The 16,257-nt window shown below is 35.4% G+C and overlaps 1 protein-coding gene across 4 annotated transcripts; it reads left to right on the forward strand.

Annotated features, from left to right (window-relative positions):
- The first annotated feature begins 2,632 nt into the window (after nucleotides 1–2,632).
- LOC147385802 (ethylene-insensitive protein 2.1-like) lies at nucleotides 2,633–13,055 on the forward strand. Of its 4 annotated transcripts, XM_086422220.1 has the most exons (9): nucleotides 2,633–2,873; nucleotides 3,702–3,744; nucleotides 3,833–4,417; nucleotides 5,325–5,411; nucleotides 5,514–5,624; nucleotides 5,716–5,928; nucleotides 8,600–8,794; nucleotides 8,934–11,534; nucleotides 12,382–13,055. In XM_086422220.1, the coding sequence occupies exons 3-9, from the start codon at nucleotides 4,169–4,171 to the stop codon at nucleotides 12,760–12,762; spliced, it is 3,837 nt and encodes a 1,278-aa protein (XP_086278346.1). In that variant the 5' UTR covers nucleotides 2,633–2,873; nucleotides 3,702–3,744; nucleotides 3,833–4,168; the 3' UTR covers nucleotides 12,763–13,055. The 4 variants fall into 4 exon arrangements, with proteins under 4 accessions (XP_086278346.1, XP_086278344.1, XP_086278347.1 ...); XM_086422218.1 differs by having other exon boundaries at nucleotides 3,702–4,417; XM_086422221.1 differs by having other exon boundaries at nucleotides 3,702–4,417; nucleotides 8,603–8,794.
- Nucleotides 13,056–16,257: the final 3,202 nt, after the last annotated feature.

Below are 16,257 nucleotides of genomic sequence, written 5' to 3' on the forward strand. Positions count from 1 at the left end.
TATTATTATTACTTATAAAGAGAGGACAAGGCGAATGTTGATCAGTTGTTTTTTGAGTATTATTTCTTTCATTTAATCTAGAAAAGCTTTGAATTATCCCAAAAAAATTGATAGTTGTTTTCTGTGCAAGTTTCCTAAGTATTCGCTTATTAGAAATCACTTTTGAAACGTCGGCTAAGATATCTTAGAGAACTTAGTTTTTCAAGGCTGTGCGTTATGGTAAAAAGAATTCAATTACACAACTATTTTTATAAATATTGAAAAAAAAGGTAAAATAAAAAGTATTCTAGTATTTCTCAAAAAAATAATAATAAAGTGAACTTAAGTTGAAACCTCATATAGGAACCATAGAAGTTTTTTCACTCGAGATGAGATTCCAATTTAGGTCACTCAAACACAACTCTTTTCAAAAATAGCAACAAATCTTATTTTTATTTTAGTAAAGAAATTAAAATAATACCTCTCTTTATCACCCCAAAATCTTTAAATATTAAGTCGAATGAATATTTATATAATAAAACACAATGGTGGGTCTCACCATTACTATAATTACGAGGATAAATATTCCATTGGTGTGGGTCTATATTAATCACTTTATTATTATTTCTATTCAACTTTATTATCTTTCATATTTTCCCTTTTTTAATAATAGTCTTTCAATTTTACTACCTTTCATCTTTTATCCAATTTTCAATAATATTCTTCCTAATTTTATTATCTTTCCTCTTTTATCTTTTTAACATCAACGATTTTAATTATACCCCTTCAACTTTATTATTTTTTTCGTTTGTACCCCTTTACCCAAAGAGGATAGTCGTCTTGGACGAACTCTATTAGTTTTATAATCCAAAATGCTAAAAAAACAAGTCGTGATAATTTGATTTCCCCACTTGACATACTCAAAATACTCTCCTGATATGACGTGTTATGACTTGGGATACACATATGCACATCCCTATAAATATGTGCAATTATATATCCCAAGAAAAAAAATTGATGGTTCTAGTACATGCCACATCACGAGAGTATTTTGAATATGTCATGTGGAGGAGTAAGAAAATTGTAACTAAAAAAAAAAAAAATCAGAGACAAGAAGAAAAAAAGTCATGCTTTTTTAACAGACTCCCCCTCTACTCTCCTGATGTAGCATGTGCAAAGAATCATAAATTTTCCTCGGAAAGTACAACTGCACATAGTTTTGGAGATACACAATTATGTATCTCAATAAAAATCTATGGGCCCGTGTGGATACAAGAGCCAGAAGTACTTAAAACATAAGTACTATCTGGAGTAGGTGGATAACTGTTGTGTGTTTGGATGCAGGTTTTGAAAAGTACTGTTAGAAGTACTTTTGATAGAGTTTTGTGTTTGGAAATTATTTTGAAATATGTTTAAATGATCAAAATGTCTTAATAAGTATCAGTTACTATTTTTAACATTATAACTCAACAAATTATTCTTCAAAAGAAATAGAAGTTATTGTTTTTATCCATAAAAACTAATATAAACACCCAACAATTATAAATAAATAGAAAATATTGTGAGCAAATATATACAACCATTAAAAATATAAAGTAGCTTTCACCACATCAATGGATAGTAAATTTGTGTGTAATTCACATCAATCTTCCAATAAGAAAATTTCAACAATGGTTGGAATGCTCGTGGATAAATCATTGAGTGAGCAATTGGGGGAGTTAGAAATCCAAATTCAAATGCTACACTAAAAAGCTACCACCACATCAATGGATAATAATAAAATATTATTTAATTGCATTTTTGATGATATACTTGTAATTTTCAAAATTTATGAGGGGCATACTTGTCCCAAATGCTACACCAAAAAGCTACCACCACATCAATGGATAGTAATATAATATTACTACAATTGCATTTTTGAGGGTATGCTCGTAATTTTTAAAATTTATGAGGGGTATACTTGTTCCAAATGTTACACCAAAAGACTACCACCATATCAATGGATAGTAATATAATATTATTTCAATTACCTTTTTGAGGGTATGTTTATAATTTTCAAAATTTATGAGAGGCATACTTGTCAAAATCTCGTCATTTTGACAATGTTTTGTGGTTTCGCGCAAGAATAATTTAGAGAAGTAGCACCATCGGTACTCCGTGAAAAAGTATTAAAATGACTCCACAGTAAAATAGTTCTTTCTAGGAGTAATTTATCAAAACACCTTTAAAGTACTTCTGACTCCCCGCAAAAGTTAGAAGTATTTAAAAAAATCAATCCACACAGGCCCTATAATTCTATGTCCATGCCACGTCAAGAGAGTAGAGACCGTTGAGGGAGACTGTGAAATGGAGAGTCCGTTTTCCATTACCGTTGAGGGAGAGGGTGAAATGGAGTGTCCGTTTTCCATTACTAAAAGAAAAAAAAAAAAAAAGAAAGAAAAAAATAGTGTTCATCCTCCGGAGTAGGTTCTCCCTAATCTACACACGGTTAACATGGTCTTCGATCTTTTGACGTAAATATCCAACGGTGCCTACTAAGAAAAACATCCTCCTTTGGCTCACACCAAGACAACTCAAGTGTATCAAACTCTCGCTGTCGGAAATACGAAATAGTAGGAGATCATCTCGTCATAAATACGGGGAAAGAGAGAAAGCGTAGTTATTAATAAAAAGTCGAGAAAACGTTAACTGTCCCTTCAACCTTTGTTTTTTTAATGTTATCGTCCTTCACCTCGCTCTCTCTTTCTATCTCTTTCGACTCCATTCCAATATCTCTTCAGCCAACCCAACAAAACCATCTCTCTCATAATATGAACTCGTCGGTTCTTCAAAGTCTGCCGCTTTACTTCTATAGTGGAAATTAAGAAAGAAAGAAAAAAAAAACCCCTAAAAAGGTAATCTTACGAACACCATTTTTTTTTTCCAGTTTTCATGGACGAATCAATGACTTTCTCACTTGAATTTTCAGATCCATCAGATTAGATGTGTCAGTCTTGTGTTCTCTTCTCCTATTAATGGTTTCTTCTCTACTCCATCTTCTTTGATTGTTAGGGTTTCGTTTGTCTGTTTTTGGGAGTTAAAAAGTTTTTCGATTTGGAAAAAAAAATTGGAGTGATGTTGTGGAACTTATTTAGATGATGTGATTAGGTTTTCATTTGCATTTCGTTGATGATTTAAATGGGGAAATAATCTTTATTTGCTGCTGTACTTACTGCTTGATTGTCACTTTTTTCTAGGTTTCCGTGTATTTTACGCTATTGTTTACTGTTCAGTACTGTTTTACTTTGAAATTTGATTTCAATCAGACCGAATTTGGATATTGATTTTATGTATTTGTTGATTGTATTTGAACTCATTTTTCTGTTGATTTGGGTTATGTGTACTATCAGACTGACTTAATTGATATCTTCTGTGAATCTGTAGGCTAAGTTAGATTTTTCTCTACATATTGTCAGTTTAATCTCCCTTTTAGTATTCAGTTATGTGGAATTTTCAATTGTTTTCGATCAATGGTGGCTATACACAACTAAAATTTGGAATTTTTATTATTGTCCAATCCCGGTTTGTATAAAGTAAATCCACTAGGTTTTATATGTTTTTTAATTTTTTGATTTTCTCCCCATTTGTATCTTAATAATATGTGTACCCCATTTTAAATACTTAAACTGTCTTCTTTCATGCATAGATTGCTCAATTTTTGGAACGATGATTTGGTGTTCCAGGTTGCGACAGATGGGGATGTGATTGTTGATTACTACGTCTTTGGTTGGTGTTCGTTTCATGGATAGCGGAGGAAATTAATCAAATTTTGTTCATTCAAGTTACAGGATCAATCTAACGTCTTCTTTTCTAGATTAACCTACCATTTTGAGCCAAGATTGAGAGCAGCCACAGAAAAGGATGTGATTTGGTGGTTACAGCTGTAGTTGGAGTCTGTTTCATGGGTCTTCAAGACTTGCTTCATCGAAGTCCTTGTGGGACGTATGTGTTCCCGCTTATTCTGCTTTTTGGAGATTAAGAGACCCAAGATGCTATGATGCAACCTTACTTTGGAATTTATTGAAGATTATTACATGGGACCGTGCGTTTCTTGATTTCGATACTTGTTTTTACAAGTTACTAGAAGTGTGTATTTAATTTTTGCTCGGCAGTGGCGATTGCTAATTCACTTGAAAACTCTTTCCCAAAGATGGAAGCTGGGACTGGTGGTGTTAACCAGATGTCGTGCATTGTTCCTCGACTATTCCCAGCTGTGGGACCCATGCTCCTAATTTCGATGGGATATATTGACCCCGGAAAGTGGTCTGCAGTTGTTGAAGGGGGTGCCCGTTTTGGGTTTGATCTTTTGTTATTGTTACTTGTTTTTAATTGCGCTGCTATTCTGTGTCAATATCTGGCAGCTCGTATTGGTGTGGTCACTGGCAAGAATCTTGCACAGGTATCCTTTGTTTTTTTACTTTTTTATTTAGAAGAATTTGAAGATTTTTCTTTCACTTTAAGGCATCTTTAGAAAATTAATTATCATCTAAAACACATCCTTTCAACTATGTTTATTTCAACACGTGTTAATACCCCTGTAAAATCCTTCTTTGGATTTTTTGTTTTTCCTCTTTTTAACAAAAAAAATCGGTACCCATCAAGAGAGAGAGAATCTTGCCTTGAGGCAATGTTTCATTCTGCAAAAAAATGGGGCAGTCTCGACTGAGACATTCCAAGACAAGCCGAAACATTCAGTGTTGTTTTGGGGACAATGTTTCATTCCGGTCTTGGCCAAAACCTGAATGTCACAGCCAAAGCATTCCGAGACGGTATGAAACTATAACCCATGGTGTAGCCTAGAACATCCATGGTGATACAGTTATGGGTGTCACAGTCTGACACTGGTATCGGCACATTGGAAAATAGGATCCGTGGACTTGGACTTGTATTAATAATAATTATGTCATTTGACATCTTATGATGTATACTATATCCGTAGACAAGCAAAAACATAAATTCAACAGTAAATTTGCCGCAAAAAATTTGTCCAATTGGAAATGGTAGAACTTTAATCCGTGAAAAATTCTACTTAATGTCTTGCAAAAAGAAAAAAAGGTGGAAGCTTAGGACTATAGTCTTGGGAAGATATCTTTCACCGGTTCACTCTCATTTGTTTAAAGTAACTAATGCTCTTATTTGAAGTTTCCACTGCAATTTGATAGTTTCTTAATTTCAATACATATTCATGCTTTTTATTTTTTTTATATTTCTTCTTGGTGTTTTTTGTAGTTATTTGCATTCAGTTTTCTTGTTTCCTACATGGGCTGTATCTAACCGATTGTGTTTCTCTGTTGGTTTTGCAAAAGATCTGCAGTGAGGAGTACAACGAGTCCGCATGCATAATTTTGGGAGTCCAAGCAGAGGTTTCAATGATTGTTCTGGATCTGACTATGGTAATTATCCTGCTTCATTTAATTTATAAATGTTGGTAATTGAAAGGCTTTGGCTGAGCCATCTTTATGTTCCCTAATGTATATTGGCGTTGATTGTGCTAGATTTTGGGCATTGCACATGGACTCAATCTTCTCTTTGGGGTGAACCTGTTCACTTGTCTCCTCTTTACTGCAACCGATGCTGTTTTATTCCCATTTTTTAGCACACTCTTGGTAAGCTTGATTAGTAATTTGTATGGTCACTGCCAGTAAATTTTTCTCGTATGCATACTATAACGGTTGTTTCTGGTACTCAATGTTGCAGGAAAAATGTAAGGCTGAAATTTTCTTTGTAGGCACAGCAGGCTTTGTATTGCTTTGTTATGTGCTTGGGGTTCTTATTAGTCAACCTGAAATCCCATTTAACATGAATGGGATGCTAACAAAATTAAGTGGAGAGAGTGTATTCACACTCATGAGTCTTCTTGGAGCAAATATTATGCCACACAACTTTTATGTCCACTCTGCCATTGTACAGGTACCCTTGATTCTCTTTTCAATAATTTCTTCTTTTATGTTCTCTTTGTATCCCTCACATTTTTAATTATTGCTATTAGATTGCATAAGGCATCTTCTTTATTGAGTAAGCATTTAGTTAGTGGTGACTAAGGGGAAATTAGTGTAACAATGCATTGTTCCCTTGGCTTTGAAATTTGAAAATGACAACATCTTGTCATCTGAAGCCTTGGATTCAAGCAATGCTTGATCATGTCAAGGTGCTAAGGGACCTTTACTTTTTTGTTAGTATTGATTTTATTTAGCCAGAAAGTGCATGAAAGTATGCCATGGTTTTATTATTAGCATAAATTTGAAGGGATTACCGAAATTCCATTAGGTGGTTTACTTGGTGAACAATCGATAGCTCAAGATTACAATTCCAAATTATAATGGAATTGAGACATGGGACTACTTGACTTTTTTTCCAATTGTGCTTTTGTAACTTCATTCCAACAAAGCTTGGGGTGGAGGCTATTATCTTTGAGACTCAAAGTGGTTACCCAAGTATCATTACCCTTTGTAAGGTACTTTTGTCAAGGGACATCAAATCTAAGATGTTATTTTGATAGCTAATGAATATATTGATTCTAGATTGTGATTGTAAGATTTACTTAGAAAAAGCCTACTATATGCCCCCTTTTGTTTTTTGGGATATTTATTTGGTTGCATGAGTTTTGTCTCCTCAACACCATTTTCTATTTGTTAGGTTGCATGGGATTTTTTGGAATATTTATGGGTTTTTGGTGTGATCAAGATAGTAATGGAAGAGAGTTATCCCGGATGGCCTTAGGAATTAAGAGGGAAGTGTTGAAGTGAGATCGACATATGGGGTGTGGTGTTTTGAGAGGTGTTATCAAAGTTTTTCTCGAGCTTATTAGAAGGATAGTCTTCAAAGTATGTAAAGAGAAGATGCATTGTTTCTGGAAGGATTGTACATGTGGTATTTCTCCTCCTAAATGTGATTTTCAAATCTTTAATCTTTTCCATTCAATAATAATTTACTGGTCATAATTTCATGATTTGGTTTGATTGCTAGTTTTATTGGGACTTTGGCTTCAATAGGAACTTCACTGATTGAGAGGGTGAGATTTTTTGCTACCCTTATTGGCCTATGTCTGTCATCTCTATCTTTCTTTTGGATGAAGACTGTCAGGTTTGGACAATGATTTGTGAAGGAGTTTTCTCAGTCAAATCGTTTTAGTATCTCTTACTCATTTGTCGTCTTCCAATTCTCAACTTCAACCATTTGGGTCCCTTGAGTCCCACAATGGGTAGTGTTTTTCATTTGGACTGGTACAATTAGATAGAATTTTAATTGAAGACAATACCATTGCCCGAGGTTTAACATTTGTTGATTTCAGTTCTTTATGCAAATCTAGGGACGAATTTGCTACTCATTTTCTCATCTATTGCATTTTCACCATCTCTATTTTGTCCCACTTCATTTATCTTTCTAAATTCATTGGATTTCTCCTAGGCTCATATTATCTCTCTTTCGAAATTGGCAGCCCTGGCCTTTATTTGAAAAGGAAAAAAAAGTCTTATGATGGTTGATCCCCCTTTGCAATTTTTTTGGGTATGTGGAAGGAGAGAAATAGTTGTGCTTTTGATGGAAATAAAATCTTGATTCATGAGGTTATATTATGGAGGCTGACCATCCCCCCCCCCCCGGCGCCAATTTTCCATTTCCCTGTCATTTTTGCTATTGAAAATGCTTTTCGGTGTGACTTGTCCTTTTTTTGTTGATACACACGGTTCATGACCATATTTTTTATCTTTCGGCTAGTAGTATTTCATTTTTCATATTTTTGCTGTCATTTTGTGAACCAATACCTTCTTTTTTTTTCCCTCTTGAAATGTTATTATCATTATTAAATATATCATTGTCATTGCTTTTTTAATATGTATTGTTGTTGTTTTTGTGTTTATGTATTATTGAAACTATTTTTTATAAATAATTGCCTCATTACTTTTGCAAGCCAGAATGCTTTTCGAGAACAAAATCTACATAGAGGTGTGCGCCTCAAGAATTTTTTTATCAAAATGAAAACAATATTTTAGTTAAAAAACAACTTGGAATTGTTGTTGTTAAGAACATAATTGTTCAAAATGTTGAAATTGACAAACTCTCATATGAACGAACACAATGTCGGTTGTTCGGGAAGTTGGTTGGAGCGGAATAGCCTGTTTCAAGAAAAGAAACTTCCTTGCAAGAAGTATTTTTTTTCGATCTTGCCATTTTTCTTTTGAAGTAAGTTTTTTTTTTATCGAGTTTAGAGGAATTTTCTTTGAGGATGTCTAATTTAGATAGGATCTGTTATTCTCAGCTTGAGTGTTTTGTTCTTTGTTGCTGGCTGGGTATTTTTACGTTTTTTTGTTAGGCGGCCTTCTCGGCTGCCTCTCTTTCCTTTCTATTATTATAAATACAATCTTTTCTTATAATAAAAAAAAATGCCGGGATGGAAAGATTGCTGCGAAAAAGAAAAGAAACAATTTTAATTTCGTCATCTAGGAACAAAATCTTCTGAAATTAATTCTTCATTGCATAATAAAAACTGCCCCCCTTTTCATTGGAATAATATATCTAACTCCATTTCCTAGGTTTACTTGTCATTTTTCTTAACTTTGGCTCATATTCCTTCTTCATGCAGCAGCAGCAGCAGCAACAGGGTCCACTAAATGTATCCAATAATGCCTTGTGGAATGACCAATTTTTTGCCATCTTATCCATTTTTAGTGGCATTTATCTGGTGAATTATGTGGTGATGAACTCAGCAGCAACAATTTTTCACAGTACGGGGCTTGTTGTGCTTAATCTTCAGGATATGCTTTTGCTAATGGACCAGGTTTTGCTCTCATTTCCTCTATGAATCAAATTCTATGACTATTTAAGAGGGCTCTATTTGAATATTTTTTTGCTAATGGACTAGGTTCTGCTCTCATACTGATTAAAATATTTTTCTTCCTTTTGAATTTCTTGCGCAGCTATTTAGGAGTCCTATAGCACTTTTTGGCCCTTTTCTAGTTCTGTTCATTTCTAGTCACGTTACGGCATTAACTTGGAATCTTGGTGGGCAAGTGGTCTTGCGTGATTTATTAAAGATGGATCCACCTGTTTGGCTTCATCGTGCAACAATCAGAATTTTTGCTATTGTTCTGGCTCTTTACTGCACATGGAATTCGGGGGCAGAAGGGATATATCAACTGCTTGTTTTCACTCAAGTTATACTAGCTATGCTGCTTCCATCTTCTGTGGTCCCCCTTTTTCGAGTAGCCTCGTCGAGATCAGTAATGGGCATCTTCAAAATCTCTCCTTTTGTGGAGTTTTTAGCTTTAATTACCTTGATTGGGATGGTTGGCCTAAATATTATCTTTGTTGTGGAGATGTTTGGCAATAGTGATTGGGTGGGTAATTTGAGGTGGAATGATGGAGGTAGTACAACACTTTCGTATGTTTTCCTTCTCATCACTGCTTGTGCATCACTAGTTTTGATGCTTTGGCTAGCAGCTACACCCCTGAAGTCCGCAACCACCATACCAGAGGCACCAATATTGAACTGGGATTTACAAAGGCCTGAGGTCTATGCCGAGGATCAGGAAAATGATGAAAGTAAGATTAAATATCCTGGAGAGGATTCTGTAGCAAAAGAGCCAGCTTTGGAGAATTTTGAGTGTCATTCAGATGATTCAGTTGTGGAATCTGAGTCTCACTTGCCCGAAACAATTATGGATTCTGATCGGGAGCCTCATCTACCTGTAATTGAGGAGAATCTTACCATTGGTCCGAGCTCCCCACCTTGTCATTCTGAAGATTCAGCATCAACAGTTGAGTTGGTCCCTGTGGCAGTACTAGATAAGGAGGTTTCCGATGCTGGATTGCTGGATGTTGGTACCTTACAGAAGATTGAATCAGTAGAGGGTGAATCACAGATTGAGAAGGATGATGAAGATGGGGATACTTCGGAGCCCAAAGAATCTTCTAGAGGGGCTTCTGTGAGTGAGTCCACTTTGACCTCTGAGGGTCCCGGATCTTTTAAGAGTCTCAGTGTGAAAAGTGATGAAGGTGGTAATGGAAACGGAAGCCTTTCAAGATTGTCTGGATTGGGCCGTACTGGCAGACGTCAATTAGCTTCCATTCTTGATGAGTTCTGGGGACAGTTGTATGATTTCCATGGGCTGCCAACTCAAGAAGGAAAGGCAAAAAAACTCAATGTTTTGTTTGGACTAGATCCAAAGCCGGCTGTTTCTTCACTAAAAATGGACCCCGCAGGTTCCTTTCTGATCAACCCAAGTATGCAACAGAGGATGTCAAACAGTGTTGAGTCGTCATCTTATGGATTTCAAACAGGATCCTCATCATCGTGGTCTACTCAAATGCAAAATTCCTCCCGCGGTGCACTTGATTCTGGTGAGAGACGCTATTCTAGTTTGCGCTTGCCACAATCTTCCGAAGGCCGGGATTATCAGCCGGCCACCATACATGGTTATCAACTCACATCATATCTTAGTAGGACCGCTACAGACAGAAATTTGGATTCCTTGAACACTCTATTGGACTCACCAACCCCTAAATCCCCATCTTCCCCATCTTTTGTCCCTGCAAGCTACAAAGATCCGCTCACCTATACCCTCGGACAAACACCACAAAACCGGGTTAGCACTGCACGTGCATTAAGTATGCATAACCCTGTAATATCTAGAAATAGTAGATTGCAAGCTGAGAGACCTTACTATGATCCTTGTTCATCTGGACCTAGCGAGAATATTGGGTCTTCAGAATTCACCAAAAAGTACCATAGCTTGCCTGACATTTCAGGACGTGCGGTACCTCGTTGGGATTCATGTTTGGCTAATAGTAGTCCTCAATGGAATGGTCCACCTGGGTTTGGGCCTTCTGTTGGTAGAATGACTTATGAACAACCCCTCAATTCGAATACTGGATCCAGGACAGTAGTTCCTTTGGCATTTGATGAACTCTCCCCGTCCAAGCTCTATAGAGGTGCTTTCTCCACTCCGTTGAGCATAAATCCAGACCCCAAATCACTCTGGTCTAGACAACCTTCTGAGCAGTTATTTGGCGTGGCAGGCAAGACACATGTTGTTGGGAATGGAGTTGGAAGAAAGCCCAGTTTAGTTCTTCCAGAATCCATTTCTCATGTGGATTCAGAGTTTGAGCTGCTTCAGTCTTTCAGATTGTGTGTCATGAAACTCTTGAAATTGGAGGGTTGTGATTGGTTGTTTAGACAGAATGGCGAGGCTGATGAAGATTTGATTGATCGGGTGGCTGCAAGAGAGAGATTCTATTATGAAGCTGAAACTAGAGAGACAAACCAGGTTGTCCACACTAGTGATTCTCAATATCTATTCTCTGATAAGAAATTTGGTTCAGTATTGAAGAACCAGGAGGCAGGACATGCCAAGTTCCTGGTTTCTTCTATTCCTCATTGCGGAGAGAGCTGCATTTGGCGAGCGGATCTGATAGTGAGTTTCGGGGTTTGGTGTATTCATAGGGTTCTGGAGCTAGCACTAATGGAAAGCCGGCCGGAGCTTTGGGGAAAATATACTTTTGTTCTCAATCGCCTTCAGGTAAAGTTTCCTGTCATTGAATGCTTATCTTGATTTACTCTTCCATTACTTAATGATTATGAGATTCCAAACACTAGAACGGTATGACTTATCTGAGGAGATCAAAGGTACTATATTGAAGAAATAGATTGCCTAGACGACTAAATTGCTCATCTAGAAGATATGCTACAACAAAAGCTGGCCATTTGTTGGTCATACTCTCACAGTCCCATCCTATGTTACTTGCTTATTTGGTTCACTCAGTTTGGACGCGGGTTTGTGGTTTGCCACTCTTGAACGAACCTGTTTCATAGAGATATTCATACCGGATATTTAAGTCATTTATATTAATCTCATAAAAGAAGACTCAGGTCAAAGGGCATACCATTAGTTTAAAAACAAAGGGGTATGAATATTGACCAAATCTTGGGATTTCTAAAATAAAGGTTATCTCTAATATTGACCAAACCATGGGGGCATCTCTAAAATTCACCAAAATAAGGGGGTTTGTTAGGTTCGCTGTTTTTTTACGAACTTACAATGAACTGAACCTCGAACCTGGAACTGGTTCAGCTTGTACCAGTTCACGGTTCACTACTATATTAGCAAACCTGGTAACATACTCCCATCTATGGGTATTCAACATAAGGAGACAGTCATTATGAATCTTTGACAGAGTTGATGTCTAGAACAGAAGAGGTGAGTTCCATCCAAAATAGTAGGTTGATGGGTCTGGCCATGACACTCCATTAAAAGACCTTAGATTCCTCGTTTTGTCCTTATCAAGGATCACTAAATTTTCTACTCTTTTTTTTCCTAGTGACAATGTCATTGGAGTTCCTTATTACGAAAGTCTTGTTTATTACAGGGAATTCTTGATCCGGCATTTTCCAAGCTCCGATCACCCTTACCTACCTGCTTCTGTCTTCAAATTCCAGCATCACATGCAAAGAGGTCCGGCCCGCTTCAGCCAAATGGGCAGTTACCTGCAAAACAAAGCAGTGGGAAGTGCACGAGTGCAGGCATGCTTCTCGAGATAATCAAGGAGGTTGAAGCCTCAGTTTCCTGTCGTAAGGGCAGAACAGGCACTGCAGCTGGCGATGTAGCTTTTCCAAAAGGGAAAGAGAACTTGGCGTCAGTTCTGAAGCGCTACAAGCGCCGACTCTCTAACAAACCAGTTGGGATCCATGATGGTGGGTTAGGGTCAGGGTCACGCAAGGCTCCCGTACCCACCTCTTATGCCTTGTAACATATCTTGTGCATGGTTCTACCGCAATCTGGATTTAGGATAGTTGAGCTTTTTGATATTGGATATCAGTTCACTGTGTACTAGTCTTCCCTGTAATTGCATTTCCATATTTAAAAAAAAAAAAAAAATCTATGTACTGTATATGTTACTGGGATTGTAATTGCAGCAGAAAAACAGAGAAGAGGTAATAGAAAAAGTGGGAAGGTGTTTGATCTTTGTTGTCAATCATTTGTATTCCAAAAAATTCTGGTGAAAAGAACAGAGCTTATTAAGGTTTGAGAATTTTAGGAGTATTTTTGGAAATTTATTAGGTGTAGTATGCTGTCTGCAATTACCTATTCATTTCAGAAACATAGAGAGGATATGCCTTTTAAAACATTTTCCCAGACATAAGAGATCGTTTTAATAATAAAATTCAAGAGTGATACTATGGGTTTAATATTGCTTGTATTATATAATTCATAAGAGTTTTATTTATTTATTTATTTATAAATATTGCATGTATTGTAAACTGTAATAACCCTATCAATGAATTTTTTAACAATGGGTTATTAAATAAAACTCGAGAGATTTTTTATATTGCTTGTATTGTATTTGTAGTCACCTCATCATACTTAAGGGTTTAAACTTGGCGTTAATCAATGGGTTTAATCTTAGTAATCAGAACCTCCTATTAGTGGGGTTGGGTTAGGGTAGGTTTTCATATCAACACTCCACAACATGGTTTTAAAACTCGTTTTGATATTTCATCTTGGACGAGTTTTCCAATACGTTTGAGACGTCTCATTCAACAATGAGAAAAATGAATGTGGGTTTTAAATCTCGTTCGATACATTGAATAGTCCATCTGTCTTGTTGTCGGGTGATACCGAGACTCGGGTGATACATTTCAGTCTCAGACGAGTTTTAAAACCATGCTCCACCAGCCTTACCAACTTAATTGGCTAAGTCGGCACCTTCAACTGATAAAATAACTTATCCTATATGAAATGATATTAGTTCAACACTAAGAAAGTCTTATCCTAAATATTTGGGGTGTTGTTTCATTTTACTTTGTTCATGATTATCTATTTTATTATTGTGAGAAGATGTATGCATGTCTTTTTTCTTTTTTTGTGTGTGTAATGTCTGTTCATAGTCTTTTGAATCTCTCCTATCGTTCTTTTGGGACATTCAGCTTGAATATATATTATTTTTTGTTTAATTGAGATTGTAATTGTTCTTTATTGAACATGTTTCCTCGAGATACAAGGAGAAAATATATTTTATAGAAACTGTCGTCAGCAGATTGTCCAGCCAATCAATTCAACATTTTATATGACCTTATTACACCCAATCTCTTATATTATTTAGAGTTGTGATAAACGGAGACGTTAAAACATACACGGTCTGTACGTGGCTGATGTGATTAGTGCACAAAACCATAGATCTTTTTCTTCAGGATTCAAAACACAAAGATCTATGGGCAAGGTGTAAGCCTCAATTATTTTTTTTTTTAAATCCTAAAAAATATATATAAATTATAATAAATTCAGAAAAGATATAAAAACGGGTAAACAACCTTTAAGCATTAAATAAAAATTAAACATTAAAAATGTAGAGAAGTAACAATATAATATAGTGGGCTAAGACCCATAGTCAGTTGGTTTGAAAAATTGCAAAACAACTTTGAGGTCATGGGTTCAAGTCTAACTTACCCATCAAAAAAAAAAAAAAAAGAAACAATACAATATAGTAGCAAAATAATAATGTATCAATTACCATCACCCATAAAATATTAAACATCAAATAAACAACTACTCTAGACCTAGAAATGGAGTTTTAAACTCTATTATAAACTAGAGAAGAAGTGAAACAACTAAAAATAGTTAGAATAAAACAAAAAACAAAAGAATCAAACATAAAAACAAAAGAGAAATATGAGTTTTTGAAAAAAATAAGAAAAAAGTTCAAGATTGTACATAAAAAAATCACATACCTCAAAATCTTAGAAAATCCTTGGTTATTTTGATCTATTTGATTTAAGAAAGTTGTAGGAAACAACGAATTCGAATTCGGATGAGTATTAGAGTCTCTATGAAGAAATCTTGGAGTAGGGAGATTTGAGGGTTTAAAGAAAGATTTTGAGAGATCTCTAGATAAACTAAGTTTAGAAGACAAAAAACTCTTCTATTTAGTAGGATTATGTAAATAAGAGACATTGGGAGGGTATCTGTGTAAAATAAAATAACTTTTATTATTTATTATTATTATTTTTTTTATTTTTATTTTTATTTTTATTTTTATTTTTTTTATTTTTTAACCCACGATTTTGAGTTCTACCAAACCTATTGAGGCGTAAGCCTCATTGCATATTGAGGTGTGAGACATGAGGCGTAAGCCTCATATCTCTAAGACATAAACCTTACTAATGTTTGATGAGGCTTAAGCCTCTAGGCATGAAGCCTACGCCTCATGCCTCGAGGCATAGGTTTTTTAAAACATTGAGTGAAAGTGTTTGTTTCTAATTTTATAATTTCTTTGTAATAGTATTAATGATATTTACAATCAGGGGTGGAACCAGGATTGTTGGTCGATGGGGGCTAAGTGCTAATGATGGTCGACTGTTAATCTTGTTTTCCTTTTGTATAATATTGGATTCATTATTGCAAACAATATCAGCTAATTATTGTCATAATAAAATTGCTAACTTGTAGGACTAATTATGTTTAACATATTCAACCTCATCTTAAGTCCAAAGGGTTGGCCTAGTGGCAAGTTAGATCCTTGATAAGCTCCCTAAGAAGGGTAGGTCAAGTGTTTGAAACCCCATGAGGCAATGAATTTGTTAGGACCACCCTCCAAGGTCTGGTTAACCCTTGACTCAACCAGTAGCACATATGAGTACTTTTTGAGGGGGTGGTGTGTGTGACCATGGGATTAGTCTCACCTAAAAGGTGGAGATACCCACATTAATAATAAAAAAAATAAAAAAATTTACCTTGTCTTCAATGCGAATAAAGAACCTTTGATTTCCCTAATCCAAAATTCATGCATTCTTTTCCTTCTCCAAAAATCTTATCATGTTCCTAACGTCTGGATGTTGAAAAACATAAAATCTTAAGTTTAAAGACTTTACCTTAAAATTCCTTCACCTTAAAATTGTTAAGGGTAAACTATTTTTTTTTATCCCCATTCATCTCATCAGAAATCCATCATCTTCAAATTCTTCTATTGAAAAACATCATGTACTTCTCTAAAAATCTTTTTATTTATTTATGGTAAGTCTGTTTTTAATGAGTCCAATAACTCGGTATGGGTGAGATTTTAACATAGGTCTTCGATTTTGAGACCTAAAATCCAAGGCATTCAAATTTAAAATGAAGATAATTAAAAACATTACTCTGAAGTTAAAAATACTCTGAAACTTTTGAAAGTCATATTATTATTTTTAAAATAGAGAAATTTATCATAAAGGCCTCATTGTTCCATTTTTTAATATATACAAAATATATC

The sequence above is a fragment of the Akebia trifoliata genome, chromosome 14, assembly GCF_017979445.1.
Source record: "Akebia trifoliata isolate Shusen 1 chromosome 14, ASM1797944v1, whole genome shotgun sequence".
NCBI classification, from domain to species: Eukaryota; Viridiplantae; Streptophyta; class Magnoliopsida; order Ranunculales; family Lardizabalaceae; genus Akebia; species Akebia trifoliata.

Bases quoted from the DNA above. Each gene is read 5' to 3' on its own strand.
- LOC147385802 (XM_086422218.1), top strand. From the start codon at position 4,169: ATGGAAGCTGGGACTGGTGGTGTTAACCAGATGTCGTGCATTGTTCCT. The intron at 5,625-5,715 runs GTAAGCTTGATT...TCAATGTTGCAG, and splicing joins CATTTTTTAGCACACTCTTG to GAAAAATGTAAGGCTGAAAT. The intron at 8,795-8,933 runs GTTTTGCTCTCA...TTTCTTGCGCAG, and splicing joins TGCTTTTGCTAATGGACCAG to CTATTTAGGAGTCCTATAGC.